The sequence below is a fragment of the Pezoporus wallicus genome, unplaced genomic scaffold (assembly GCF_028554395.1).
Source record: "Pezoporus wallicus isolate ANWC-B61680 ecotype Strahan unplaced genomic scaffold, APGP_CSIRO_Pwel_v1 contig_5908, whole genome shotgun sequence".
Lineage (NCBI taxonomy): Eukaryota > Metazoa > Chordata > Aves > Psittaciformes > Psittacidae > Pezoporus > Pezoporus wallicus.
In genome coordinates, this window is record NW_026635282.1 from 75384 (window position 1) to 88451 (window position 13068).

Genomic DNA, 13068 nt, shown 5'->3' on the forward strand with positions numbered 1-13068 from the left:
AGTGATGAAAATCCAGTGGTTTGGGGACAGTCACATATAGAGCCAAACACTCATATACTGCCTGCCCAGACAGCTTGTCTGCATGGCAGTAAATTCATAGAGATACACAAACCCACTCAAATCAAGCTCTCCAAAGCAATTTCCCAGCCTGTTTCATTCCTCCATTAGTTTTTATGAATCTATCCTAAGGGAAAAACAGCATGATCAAAGGGACATGAAGAAAGAACTTACCACTTGGGTGCACCCCCTCTGCCAAAGAGCCCTGATCCAAAACCCCAGGTGACTTTCCCCATTACACCCTTCAGCAAACTCCATGCTGGCATCCCTGAAGACCCACAAGGGCAGAGGTACTGGGCTACTCCATGCCCAGGCAATGGAAACTGGACTGCTTTTGCTTTGTCTTCAGCAGTGCATAGTATCAGACACTTACTGGATTGGGCAGTTCTGGCTTCGATCATTGGGGTGTAGACTCCTACCCCCAGCTCTGAGCGGGCACCCAGACGGAACTTATACAGCGTGTCTGGTTTGAGACCTTCCACGGCATATGAGGATGTTGGGTCAAACTCCACCTTTTGCTGTCAAATAAAAGGAAACACAGATTATTTGATGTAGTTGGAAAATCTAGAAAAGCTGGTGCTCAGCTCTCCATGCCAAGGGAATAGGCAGCTCCATCACCCATTCTGGCTCCACAGAAAGTCACAGTCACGCTGTCAAACCTGTTGCAGTTCTGCATGACATCCAAGGTATAGAACTTCTTGGGAGTGATACAAGGACCCTGGCAGACCTCTCTGACAGCCAGGCTACACTCGTGTCCAGTCTGCACTGTCTATCACTGTCTTTGTGGGAATGCTGGGACTAGTTTTGTAATTCACGTGAGAGGCACAGGACACGAGTTTGTTTTCTCCCAACAGACAATGCCTGCCTGTGAAACAAAGTAAAGCCCTAAAGCAGTTGGGATTGCTAATGCACCTAAACAGTGCCACTAAAGGACTTGTTTTGCTGTCACTTCACCTGGAGGGCACTGACTTCTGGCAGCTGTCATGCCACTATGAATGCAGAAGAGGACTATGGGACATTGTGAAGCTGCCTTTGCACAGCTCTCACTGTGCTGCCCTGAAGCCAGCACTGCTTTTCATATATTTAGAGCTGGACTTCCTTTAAGGACCTGGCAGTAAATGTGGAAGGGCTCTCTCTAGGTCACCCTCAACCTGTTCCTTAAGTGTAACCAGTCCTGGAGCTGCAGACACATATTGGAAGCCATTTCAGACCCACCTAGAAGCCCTACTGTCTTTAAAGGCACCAGCAGTAAGGATGCCTCAAGGATGGTGTCATGGTATTCTGGAGTCTTTTTAGTCCCAAACCAGTCACTAGTTACTTTGTTAGGCATCAACAAGCACTGCTGAGGTCACTTACACAGAAGCCGGAGACTGCCATATTCCTATACACACCCCTGAGACAGAAGAAACGCAGAGAAGAAATGGTCCTGTTGTCACCCCAGCTCAAGCAGACACCTTTCCCAAGCTGCTGAATTGGTATATCCGACCCCAAGTGCTGCTGATGAAGAGGCAGGATCCTCACCTGGGTGCCATCCTCCCCTTCCCAGTACAGCAGCTCGTATTTGGTAATGCGTTCCTGAGAAGCAGGCAGCCACGTCAACAGGATGCGGGTATCAGACTCTGCTTCTGCCTGGAAGTCAGCTGGCTGGGCAGGAACTGGGGACCAAACACATGGTTAGTGCCGGGAAGCATATGCAGGCAAAGGAGTAGCATGGCTTTGCAGAGCTTGTGTTTCACCTTGCAAGGACCTTTTTCTTTCTTTCTGGATTCTCCCTTCCTCCCTTTCCCCCATATTGTGCTCCTGGAAGAATGCAGGCAAAAAGCAGGCACCTTTGGGACCCAGGAGGGTGGCTATGGGAATCGTGCTCACTTCCAGCCCCTGTCTGCATCCCCGCTCCTTCCTTCCACACGCATACTGAGACCCCAGAAAGGTTCAGCACAGTCACACAGGTGCCGACGTCCATGCCCAGGACCGTGTGTCACATTTTTAGCCACTGCATCTCAGACAAAACTGCGGGCTGCGTTACTTGCAGAGATTGACACCAACTACCCAGGACAAGCTGACGGCTTAAATCTGATAGCTGTGGGGTGGGAATGCCACTCTGACACGCAACTGGTTGATCATTAAGTGCAGTTGTGATGCCTGGTATAGATCAGACACACAGCCGAGCAGCACACCACTGAGGTGCACGCGGAGCTGTGGCACCTCACTCCATACGTACCCCCTTGCTGCGTTTTGACCTGGATGATGTCCGAGGGGGGTCCGTCACCCACTGAAGTAAAGGCCAGGACACGGATGCTGTACGTGGTCCCCGTGATGAGGCTCCCAACGGTGGTAAGGTGACTGTCATCAGTGTTGTGTTTCTGCCACATGCTCAAAGGCAGATGCGGGTCAGTGGTATAGTAAACACGGTACCCTCGGATTTGTCCATTTGGCTCCTCTGGCTGCTCCCACTGGACCAGCATGGTGCTGGCGCTCAGCATCCGTGCCTGGACTTTGAGGGGTGGACTTGAAGGAGCTTGCTCTCCTGTCCGGGCCTCGACCAGCTCACTGGGGGGACCCCTGCCAATGTTATTGACTGCGATGACCCGAAACTCATACTCCGAGAAAGGGCTGAGCCCACCTATGCTATAGCGGGTTGTTGCCACACCATCCACCTCCTGGAACTGACTCTCCAAAGATTTGGGCTTGTACTGGATGACGTAATATGAAATGGGGTCAGAGTTGCCTGAATCCCAGGTGAGGGTCACGCTGGTAGCTGTTGTTTCAGTCACTAATGGCTCTGTTGGAGGTTTTGGCAGTGCTGCAATTGGAAGGCAAAGAGGTGTGATTTAAATAATTCAGTCAGCTCAAACCCTGCAATGTGCACGGGGATAAAAATGGAGCTGCCACCTCCCATTAACATTCTTCTTTAAAAGGCAGAAATCATTTCATACTCTACAACATGCATTTTTATATTACCATATATTGCTTGAAGTGGTTCTTAATGGAAGGATAAACAGAGCAATCATGTTATTAGATGTGCTTGACGCACTTACCAGCAGCAGGCTAAATAAAGGTAATTCAACGGGGATGCAGGAATGTTTCTGTCATGGGGGTTCAGCTGGCAGTGGGAAGGTACTTGCTGGGCTGGGCTAGCCCCAGAAGCCAGGTGTACAGCTGATTTACAAGGGATACAGTAAAGCAATCAGAGCACCACAGGTAATCTGCAGCTATGCTCCTACTTCCACAGAGACAGCATCTTAGGCCATAGGGAATTCATGGACAGTGCTGTTAGATGGGTTGATGGGGGAATGTCTTGTAAGTATTACAACACATGCAGGAGGGATACAGCCAGAGAAATTACCAACTTTCACATCCACTATTTCACTGGGTGGTGTGTCAAACTGCAACCAGACAATAAACTGTTACACAAGTACTCCATGACACTGACATCTCTGAAGTGTTAATGAGAACACAACTACCACAAGCAAACATTTCCGCATTTGCCATTTTACCAAGACAACAAAGAAAGAGGAGTGAGTGAGAGAGATTTGCAGAGTACACAAATACTTAAAGACAATGACTGAAAGTCTACAGTAAGCTTAAAACTCCTACGAACCACTCTAGTTAAAGTCATTAGTGACTTGTAATGCAGCTGTGCTTGACGAGGAACTAGGAAAAATGCTTAGCCCAAATTAAGATCCTTAAGTATTTAATTCTTTGGCAAAGCCAACAGGTCTCCAGTTTCCACATGGTTCATCTGAGGGCAATCTCTACAGCACAGGAGTGCTGAGGAAGATGCTTTTTCCAGTGCTACTGCAACATGGAACACAAAGATCGGTGAGGACTGAACTGGCACGGGAGGAAAGGGCATGTAACCCACAACCAGACACCACACATCTACCCAAGGATGACTCAGGGAAGTCAAATATCCTGCCCAATATTACAGCCTGACATAACACATATCCTAGCAGCCTCTCTCAAGCTTTCAAGGACAGATGACACTCATCCACCTTTTCCTTTGGAAGCTTGACTCTTGCCAGTTTACGCATGGGTGTGCAGCCTGTATGTGAGCAAGGCATAGGTCTTGTACCTTCGATGCACTCACTGCAATTAGCTCTGTGTCATTATACTTCTCCTGTTTAACCCTGCAAACTGTCTATTTTCCAGTAAGCACAGGAGAGGCAACTCTGGATGAAGGAATTAGAGTCAGAGGCAGTACTATATGCAGAGTGAAGGTGCAGGAAAGACAGACAAGAGAAACAAGGAGGAAGGCAATGGGCTAAAGGAGCTGAGCAGACTGCTCTCTGTCCTGGGGACCTCTGCAGTCCTGGAGTGGCAGTGGGATGTCAGCCAAAGAGGGAGTGAGGCAGAGCTGTCCCAGATACAAAGAGGTAAATACTGGAAACTGTCAGGGCAACCAGGTGCAGGTCCCACCTCCTCCCTCTGCATCCAAACCTCCTCCTCATCATGCCCTTTTCTTTCATACACTCTCGGGTAGGTACTATAACCAAGGCAACCCCTGTGCTCTGTAAGAAAACAAGAGCTGGAAAAGCTACTGACAAGCAGACACTATGAGTAAAAGGAACACTGTGCAGCTAAGGCTAAAAGCATCCTCTGACCAGCACCAGGGAAAAGAGAATTTGCTGTTAATCTTCAGATTAGAGAGGGCTAACGCTCAGCTCTGTGATTTGTTCAAGCAGGAACTCGATGCTAGAGGTGGCCATAGAGCAGGAGGGGTCCTGCAAGAACAGAGAGAACAGACAGACTCAGAAGATGACGTATCTGTGGAAACCTGATCTACAAATCAACTGTTAAGCAGAGGAGGAAAGGGATAGTGTGGACCTGCTTGGCCCCAGATGGGAAAGGCAGGGCACGTGCTTCAGCCTCCCACTACAGAGCTGTCTGGATGGGCTGCAATGTGGTCAGCAATCAGCAATAACATCCTCTTTGGGGCAAAGCTACCTGTGAAATGGCAGCAGGAAGCATACCTTAATCAACAAGGTGCTTGGTGACAGCCAGCATGGCTTCACTAAGGGGAAATCCTGCCTGACCAATTTGGTGGCCTTCTATGGTGGGGCTACAGAACTGATGGACAGGGGTAGAACAGTTCATGTCATCTACCTGGACTTGTGCAAAGCGTTCGACACTGTTCCACACAACATCCTTGTCTCTAAATTGGAGAGACATCAATTTGATGGATGGACCACTCGGTGGATAAAGAACTGGCTGGATGGCTGCACACAGAGAGTTGTGGTCAATGGCTCAATGTCCAGCTGGAGACCAGTAACGAGTGGTGTCCCTCACAGATCGGTGTTGGGACCGGTCTTGTTCAACATCTTTGTCGCTGACATGGACAGTGGGATTGAGTGCGCCCTCAGCAAGTTTGCCGATGACACCAAGCTGTGTGGTTCAGTTGATACCCTGGAGGGAAGGAATGCCATCCAGAGGGACCCTGACACGCTTGTGAGGTGGGCTGATGCCAAACTCATGAGGTTTAACCTTGACAAGTGCAAGGTCCTACAGCTGGGTCAGAGCAATCCCAGGCACAGCTACAGGTTGGGCAGAGAAGAGATTCAGAGCAGCCCTGCGGAGAAGGACTTGGGGGTGCTGGTTGATGAGAAAATGAACATGAGCCAGCTTCAGTGTGCGCTTGCAGCCCAGAAAGCCAACCGTATCCTGGGCTGTATCAAGAGGAGCGTGACCAGCAGGTCAAAGGAGGTGATCCTGCCCCTCTACTCTGCTCTTGTGAGACCTCACCTGGAGTATTGTGTGCAGTTCTGGTGTCCTCAACATAAAAAGGACATGGAACTGTTGGAACAAGTCCAGAGAAGGGCCACAAGGATGATCAGGGGACTGGAGCACCTCCAGTATGAAGACAGGCTGAGAAAGTTGGGGCTGTTCAGCCTGGAGAAGAGGAGGCCGTGCGGAGACCTCATAGCAGCTTTCCAGTATCTGAAGGGGGCCTATAGGGATGCTGAGGAGGGACTCTTCATTAGGGACTGTAGTGACAGGACAAGGGGTAACGGGTTAAAACTTAAACAGGGGAAGTTTAGGTTGGATATAAGAAGGAAATTCTTTCCTGTGAGGGTGGTGAGGCACTGGAATGGGTTGCCCAGGGAAGTTGTGAATGCTCCAACCCTGGCGGTGTTCAAGGCCAGGTTGGATGAGGCCTTGGGTGATACGGTTTAGTGTGAGGTGTCCCTGCCCATGGCAGGGGGTTTGGAACTAGATGATCTTAAGGTCCTTTCCAACCCTAACAATTCTATGATTCTATGACAGCAACAAAAGATGGAGAAAGGGGAAAAGGCAGAGTGGTAAGGGAGAAAAGAGAACATTGACAGAGGAATACACAACAGTTATAAAATGAACACAGACAGCTCTTCCCTGCAAGGGGAGAGTGGGAATGCTCATTCTGGTGAGGCCCACAGGCACTTCACACTGCTGAGATGAATCTTCTTGTCCCACCCTTTTTGCAAGGGACATCTCTGTGCAAACAGCTCTCTGATTAGACATCCACAGCCCTCTTCTCCAGGACAGTCTGTGGCCTACTGTTGTGCTGAGCTGATCCTGCTGATACACAGAACAAGCCAGAAACTGTTGGATGAACAGGCTTGGTGAGGTCTCCTCATGGCATAACAAGGAGCCAGTCTGACATAAGCCTGTCTCCCATCGTGCCACATGTATGTGGAAACATGCAGAAACGACCTCCAAAGCAAATACTACACTGTGAGCAGGAAAAAATGAAGTTGTGAGTTTGGGAACCTCCCTTACAAGGTGGAAAAGTCACAGGAGACTGCAGTCAATTTCTGCACCCAATGATACTTTGACAAAGGGCTACACTATTGAAACCCAATCAGAAGCATCACAAGGAGTAATTGCTTACCTTTGACAGTGATCTGGGCTGTGGCTTCAATCATGCCGAGGGAGGAGATGGCCACGCAGGTGTAGTTGGCAGACTGCACAATGTTATTCAGCTCCAGGACATTCCTACCGACGGGCATCTCATCCTCTTTGGTCAGTTCCTCCACACCAGCCATCCACTTCACGTAGGGCATTGGAGCACCTACTGCCACGCACGTGAGGTTCACGCTCCCCCCAGGCATCACCTCATGGTTGCTCGGAGGGATAGAGAATCGAGGAGCAACACGCCGCACTGAAACAAGGAGGAGACAGCTAGTAGGGTCACAGAACCAGCAGAGAGCACTCAGTTGCATTGCGGTGGTACGTGAAGGGGGTTCAATAGTTTTGCCTGTCTATCCCCTGGGACAGATAAAATTAAGTGCAAAAGCTGTTCCCTGCTTTGCCAAATTGCACGCACTTTGCTCTCCTTCCTTAGCCACTGGCATCTTATTAGAAGAACTCATTAAGGGATGGCTCAATCCATTCCCTCCAAACATAGCCTTTTGAAATCATATTACTAACATGAAACATTCCTCCATTTAAATTACATTCCTCTAATTAGAGAGCATGCACAAATGCCAGTCACACACTCTCTCTGTGCAGGCCCCACTGAAGCTCTGCAAAACAGAATTACCTGCTCAATTTATTAGCTCTAGAGTAAAGCAACCTGTCCCCTAAACCTCAGAGGGTTTGGGCAGGAGCAGCAAAAGGGTTTCTTTTGGAATTAGCACACGTGCACTGCTAAATAAAATATAATTCCTTTCAAAATGTAACTCAGGTTCTACCTTGGCTCAGAAAAAATAGTCACCAGAGCTGCATGACATTGTCAGGGCCCGAACAGATCACCTTGCTGGGCAGGAGGGAACTAATCCTGACAGATGTGAGATCATATCCATTTTGACAGAAGAGAGCTGGGCTGGCAGAACCCTTCCCACCTTTGTGGCAGCACTTCGGGAGATGTATTCCTCTGTATTTCATTGCACAGCTTCTCTTCATATCAAGCCCTTGCTGGGTATTTCATTCAAGACTTATTTGTAAGCAACTCTCAGCTACAATAAAGCTCTAAAGCTGCCTGCCATATGCATTCCCGTCAGGAAAATGACACTGAGAAATGAGGCCCCTTCTTCAGGGTTAGTGTTATGGGCCTATTTAAGCAAGGGTACAGAAACAACTGTGCTCGGTAAATCTTTTGTCTCCTCTGGGCAAGCTCATTTTAGTCTGTAGTTAAAAAGGGAAACTGCTCGAACGTGTCTCGCCCAGCAGCCCTGCTCTGCTTTAGCCTCCTCCACCAGAAAGGCAGCCCCAGAGCAGTGACCGGGTTCACGACTGATCGGCTCCTGAGGAGCCTCTTCCTGCCAATTATGTTCCTCCATCAGTGCTGGTGGAGCAGCCAACACTCGTGGTGCTTGGGGCAGGTGGAAATGGGGCAGGAGCAAGAGCGGTGCCAGCTTACAGAACACCACAGGCACAACCGGCCCCACGGGCGCTGGGGGATGAGAGGGACACTGCTCTCCTGGCCTGGCTCCTGCTACCATGGTGTCTCCACAGGCAGTAAAGCTGCTAACAGCCCCGTGAGCCGCAGAGGTGTCAGCTCTGCTTGCCAAGCTCACTCTCCCCAAATCAAATTCCACTAGCACTCTCTTTGATGACTCATCCCCAAAGCAACAGGCTCACAGAAATAGACTGAACACAGAAGCCCCCACGCTAGCATGTACAACAGAGCTAAGACTTTGTGATAAATGAGACAATACTGTCAACATCGTGTGTGTACTACACATCGTCTCGGTGACAAAACAGGGCTCATTAGCTCCTTACCAGCCAGGGGAAGGATAACTTGCCTTTCTTTTTTTTTTTTTTTTTACTCCTTTTTTGAATGTCTAAATCCAAAATCTTGCTGGTTGTTTCTTTTAATCAATTATTAAATCTCAAATCAATAGCTACATGAGTGATAGCCAGTGAGGCGTTACCTGACTGATGGGGCAGCGCTCCCCAAACGAGACAGAACTGAAAGTGTACTCAAGTGCTACACAGTCATGAGAATACAGTTTCACCTGATGGACATGGCAATGATTTAAATGATGGCGTGTATTTCCAACCAAAGCATCCCAGCACCATTCATTAAGAGTCAGGTTTCATTTTACAATGAACATGGTGTTGAATTATTCCAGGTAGAAGCTGTTCAATTTCCATTCCCATCCAAGGACCAAACCCACCCTACCATATTAAAACAAAAAAGAGCAAACCTCGAGGATAAAGCCATAGGTGTGCACAGAGCACTCACACATGCACCAGGCAAACAGGCACTGGAGGCCACTACAGAGCCAGACAGAAAGCAGTGCAAGGGCAGGACAGGGAGAGGGAAGGGACACAGGAACTCACGCACAGGGACATGGGAAGACAAAGAGAGTGGAGAACAAGAGGCCATGCAGGAAGGTCATAGCCCAACATGCATGCACAAACAGATTTTGACTCCCAGCCTTGTGAGACCAGAGGCAGCACAGCCTGCTGCAGACTCCCCTGTACCCTGCACTGTGCCCCTGTGTTAAGCATTGCTTTCAGGGTGCTCCTGGGGCCAGCCTGAGCCCTGCCAGTGCCGTGTCCCCCTTAATGTGTCCTGCAGAGGCAGTGGCTGCAGCCATCTCTCCCTGGGGAAGCCAGCAGCTGACTGCCCCTTGCTCCCCCGTGGACAGCAGAGGGGAGATGCACTTCAAAGCAGCTCTCTCAGCAGCACTCCGCAGGATTGAAGGGAAGGGCTGAGCCCCTTCAGAAGTGGCTGTGCCCTGTCCTTACCCCCAGGGGAGAAGCGGAGGTGATCGGTGCATTCGTGTGCCTAGAGAAGGGATGAATGGCAGGGAAAACTCTCCTGCAGACCAAACTGTATGGGAGGATGGACAGGCTGCAGCATCACCAACCTCAACATGGGCCATGCCTCCAGTATACTGCAGCCTGAGACATGCCAGGAAGCTGTGGGGGCCTCAGCTCTCAAACATGGCAAACGTTTTAACAGTGGTTAAACAGGTCTCTGTGGTGGATTTTGGTGACCCAGCATGTCTGAGCCAGCTTCCCCGCACCAGTACACTCGCAGAACTGCTAAGATGGTCTTGTAGCTCTGTACCAGAGAACAGCGGTGCCCAAGTCACTGCAGCTGCTGAAAATGGATGCCATGTGTAGGGTCAGCTCTCAGCATGGGAGGTGGGAGGGCATCAGAGCAATGCCTTTGGTGAGAGATCTGGCCTGGACAATCCTGCACAAAGGAAGGGACAGCCTCCCATCCGCTCAGGGGATAATTGGCAGCTTCTTGTCCCAGTCAGTATGGAGGGAGAAGGGGAGATGCTGTCAGTTAGCATTAGTGAAAGCTGGCAGAGCTCTCATAGCAGCTTGCAGAGCACCATCAACACATTCCTCAGGCTCAAGCCAGTGATTTAAGTCGCTTGCTTTTCTAGCATAAGAGTCTGGTAATAATTTAAATCAGTACAACGCCTCAAAAAGCAGCATTCTTAGAATTTCTGTCTAATTTGCAAGTCAAATCACATGGGCTAGCAAGTCCATGATGCTACCTTAAGTGCTCTGGAAAATTTTGTTGTTCTTCATTTATTGCAGCAATGAAATTTCCTTTTATATTATAGTTTTCTTGACAAGAATTTGCAATTTTTTATTTTTTTATGTACTTCTTTTTGGATAAAGATCAAAGAAGGTGGTTTGGAGGCTTTGCAGGGACAGCACAGGGAAAATTGCTGTGAATACTAGAATGATTTCAATGAACAATAGGATAATTCAGAGGTTTAGTTCAACCAGCAGACTGTCAAAAATGAGATTCATTGTCATTCATCCCAAGAATAGGCACCATAAGGGCTCTGTGCTGCTCCACTATTTAGCACGCCTCCTGGTAGAGAGTGTTCTACCGGTAGAAAGTGGGAAGCGAAGTGAAACCCAAGAGCAGTGAGCAGAGCAGCGCAATCTGAGCCATGCCCTGGATCCCACAGGACAAGGAGAAAAGACAGCATGGAGACTGGTTCTCTACTCACTGGGGGTACCATGGGGAGGAAGGAGGAGAGCAGGCAACACAAGAGCCACAAAGGTTGAGATTGAGAAATGTTAATAATTCAGCATGCATTAACATGCACATTCCTTGCCTTGAGAGCAAAGAGCATGAATTGATTGCCCGGCTCCTTTCACCACAGGAGCGGCTGTTTCCTAACGGCTCAGGTTCCCTTGGAGGGTGATGTTACTCCCTTGGAGAAACAGGGAACCCCCCCCCCCGCTCCTTGCTACTGCCTGCAAGATTTGGAGGCTGAGGTCTGAGCATGAGTTCTGAGGGCTCACAGGTCATTGCCATTGGCCTCCCTCTTGCGTGCTGAGACACTGCTGGCATACGGCGAGACTGCTGGAAACACAACAGCGCCAATGCTTCCAAAACCGTGTGGTTGTGCTAGGGAAGGGGAAACCAAACTGCTTTTCCCTGTTGGCTGTCTTGGCCACAGTACAGCTGAGCAAATGACAATGCTAAAGCCCCTCCCTCCAGCTTGCAGAAATGCAGGGACCTCTACTTGTCTGTGCTTGTTTCTGGGTTTCCTCCCCACCATGCTTACCTAACATCTAACTCTGGGCTTCATCTTCCCCTTTCCAGCCACTCCCATCACAGGCTCAATGGGTGCTGCCCAATGGTGATGGAGAGCTGTGCCTATGCTCTGCCTGCTTCTGCACTCAGCTGCTTTGGTCCTGCTCCACTATCCTGACATCCTCTCCCCTTTACTCTTTCTCTGCACAAAGGAGCAGCAGTCTGAAGACCTGTTTGGACTGAAGGAGGACTAGTGCTGCTTGGCCTGTGCTGCTCCTCCCTGCACAGCAAAATACAAGTTTGGAGGACTCTGCTCCAACCTCCCAATAGGGATGACTAGTAGAGAGTCACACAGGGCCACGTCTTTAGGAAGGTGAGACTGCCCAATTTCGTTACTCCAGCCAGCCAAACTGGAGGATCTGTGCTGCACGGGGTGTGCTCTTGCTCTAGCCACACTGCTACCCTGCCCAGAACTCCCGCCTTCCTCAGGAACCACCTCCTCTGATTCGGAATGAATTCAGGAGATATCCTCAAACATGATCATCAGTCTGCACAGTTTACTCATCTGTAGACACCCTTCATCTCACCCTAGTGCTATCATTTTAAAGAAGGACTTCAAATGGAAAGGCAGTTGCTAGTCTCACAATCTATTGACAGAATCAACAGCAGGAGAGGAAAAATTGGAACCAGAAAAAATGCATTTACAGTCTAATCTTGTGCTCAAACAATGCTGTACTATTTATGCTCCCAATGCATCCTTGAGTGCTGACATTTTATAGACAATTTCCAAAACAGGGCCTTGCCATTTTTGGATTATATTTCAGCTATAACTTTTAGGTCTAATTATTTGCGCTGACAACCACATATAAAAGAGGATATATCATTACAGTGGTGCAGCATTGGAGACACATCAGCATTCAGCATGCTGACATACTAATAGCAAAGTAAGGGAGAGCAAGATTGTGGAGCTATGCAATTTGCATTCGCTCTCTGAAATTTCTCTGATGAAAATAACACAACATTAAGGAGGGAAATAAGAGAAAAGATCCACTGTATCAAGATAAAATAACTCGTTAATAAATAACCTTGTAGCAGTCACAGAGCAATAATTAAATGCATGGGTTAGCAGTACACAGTTTTAAGTAAAGCTAGAAAAACGTAAGATGTAATTATCAGTGCCAAACGAATTATAAGCACAGCAAATCCCAATGGAATATTTAGAAACTAATTTCTGGTTTCCCATTAAATATTTGTGTATGTGGGTATTTTTGGGGGGGTGGGAAGGAGGGGTCGACACAAAGAATGAGAAATTATCCACTCCTGCTGGCTTATATTCATTCTCAGCTGCCTCCCCTCAACTAAACCATGTGGCTAAAACGTTTAAGTGCCCTGTCAAAGGTTCATTCTCCAGAGGTGCCTGAGCCATCACAGCGGTGCTGCAAATATACTGAAATCTGGGAGGCTTTGGGCCTTGGCTTTAATTTCTTCTCTTTTCTTCCTTGTTCTCATTTTTCATCATTGTCTTGGGCTCAGGTAATTTTATCCTCTATGAAATCTATTTTTAGAGG

General features: G+C 48.6%; 1 protein-coding gene across 14 annotated transcripts in view; it reads right to left on the minus strand.

The window, feature by feature from the left end:
- Window positions 1–13068, minus strand: part of PTPRF (protein tyrosine phosphatase receptor type F) — a 398994-nt gene that overhangs the window by 70342 nt on the left and 315584 nt on the right. For all 14 annotated transcript variants that reach the window (XM_057416512.1, XM_057416531.1, XM_057416501.1 and 11 more), the window contains 4 exons: window positions 6926–7195; window positions 2279–2860; window positions 1579–1712; window positions 431–575 (listed from right to left, as the gene is read on the minus strand). In XM_057416512.1, coding sequence (XP_057272495.1) covers window positions 431–575; window positions 1579–1712; window positions 2279–2860; window positions 6926–7195 — 1131 coding nt within the window. The remainder of the gene's footprint in view (window positions 1–430; window positions 576–1578; window positions 1713–2278; window positions 2861–6925; window positions 7196–13068) is intronic.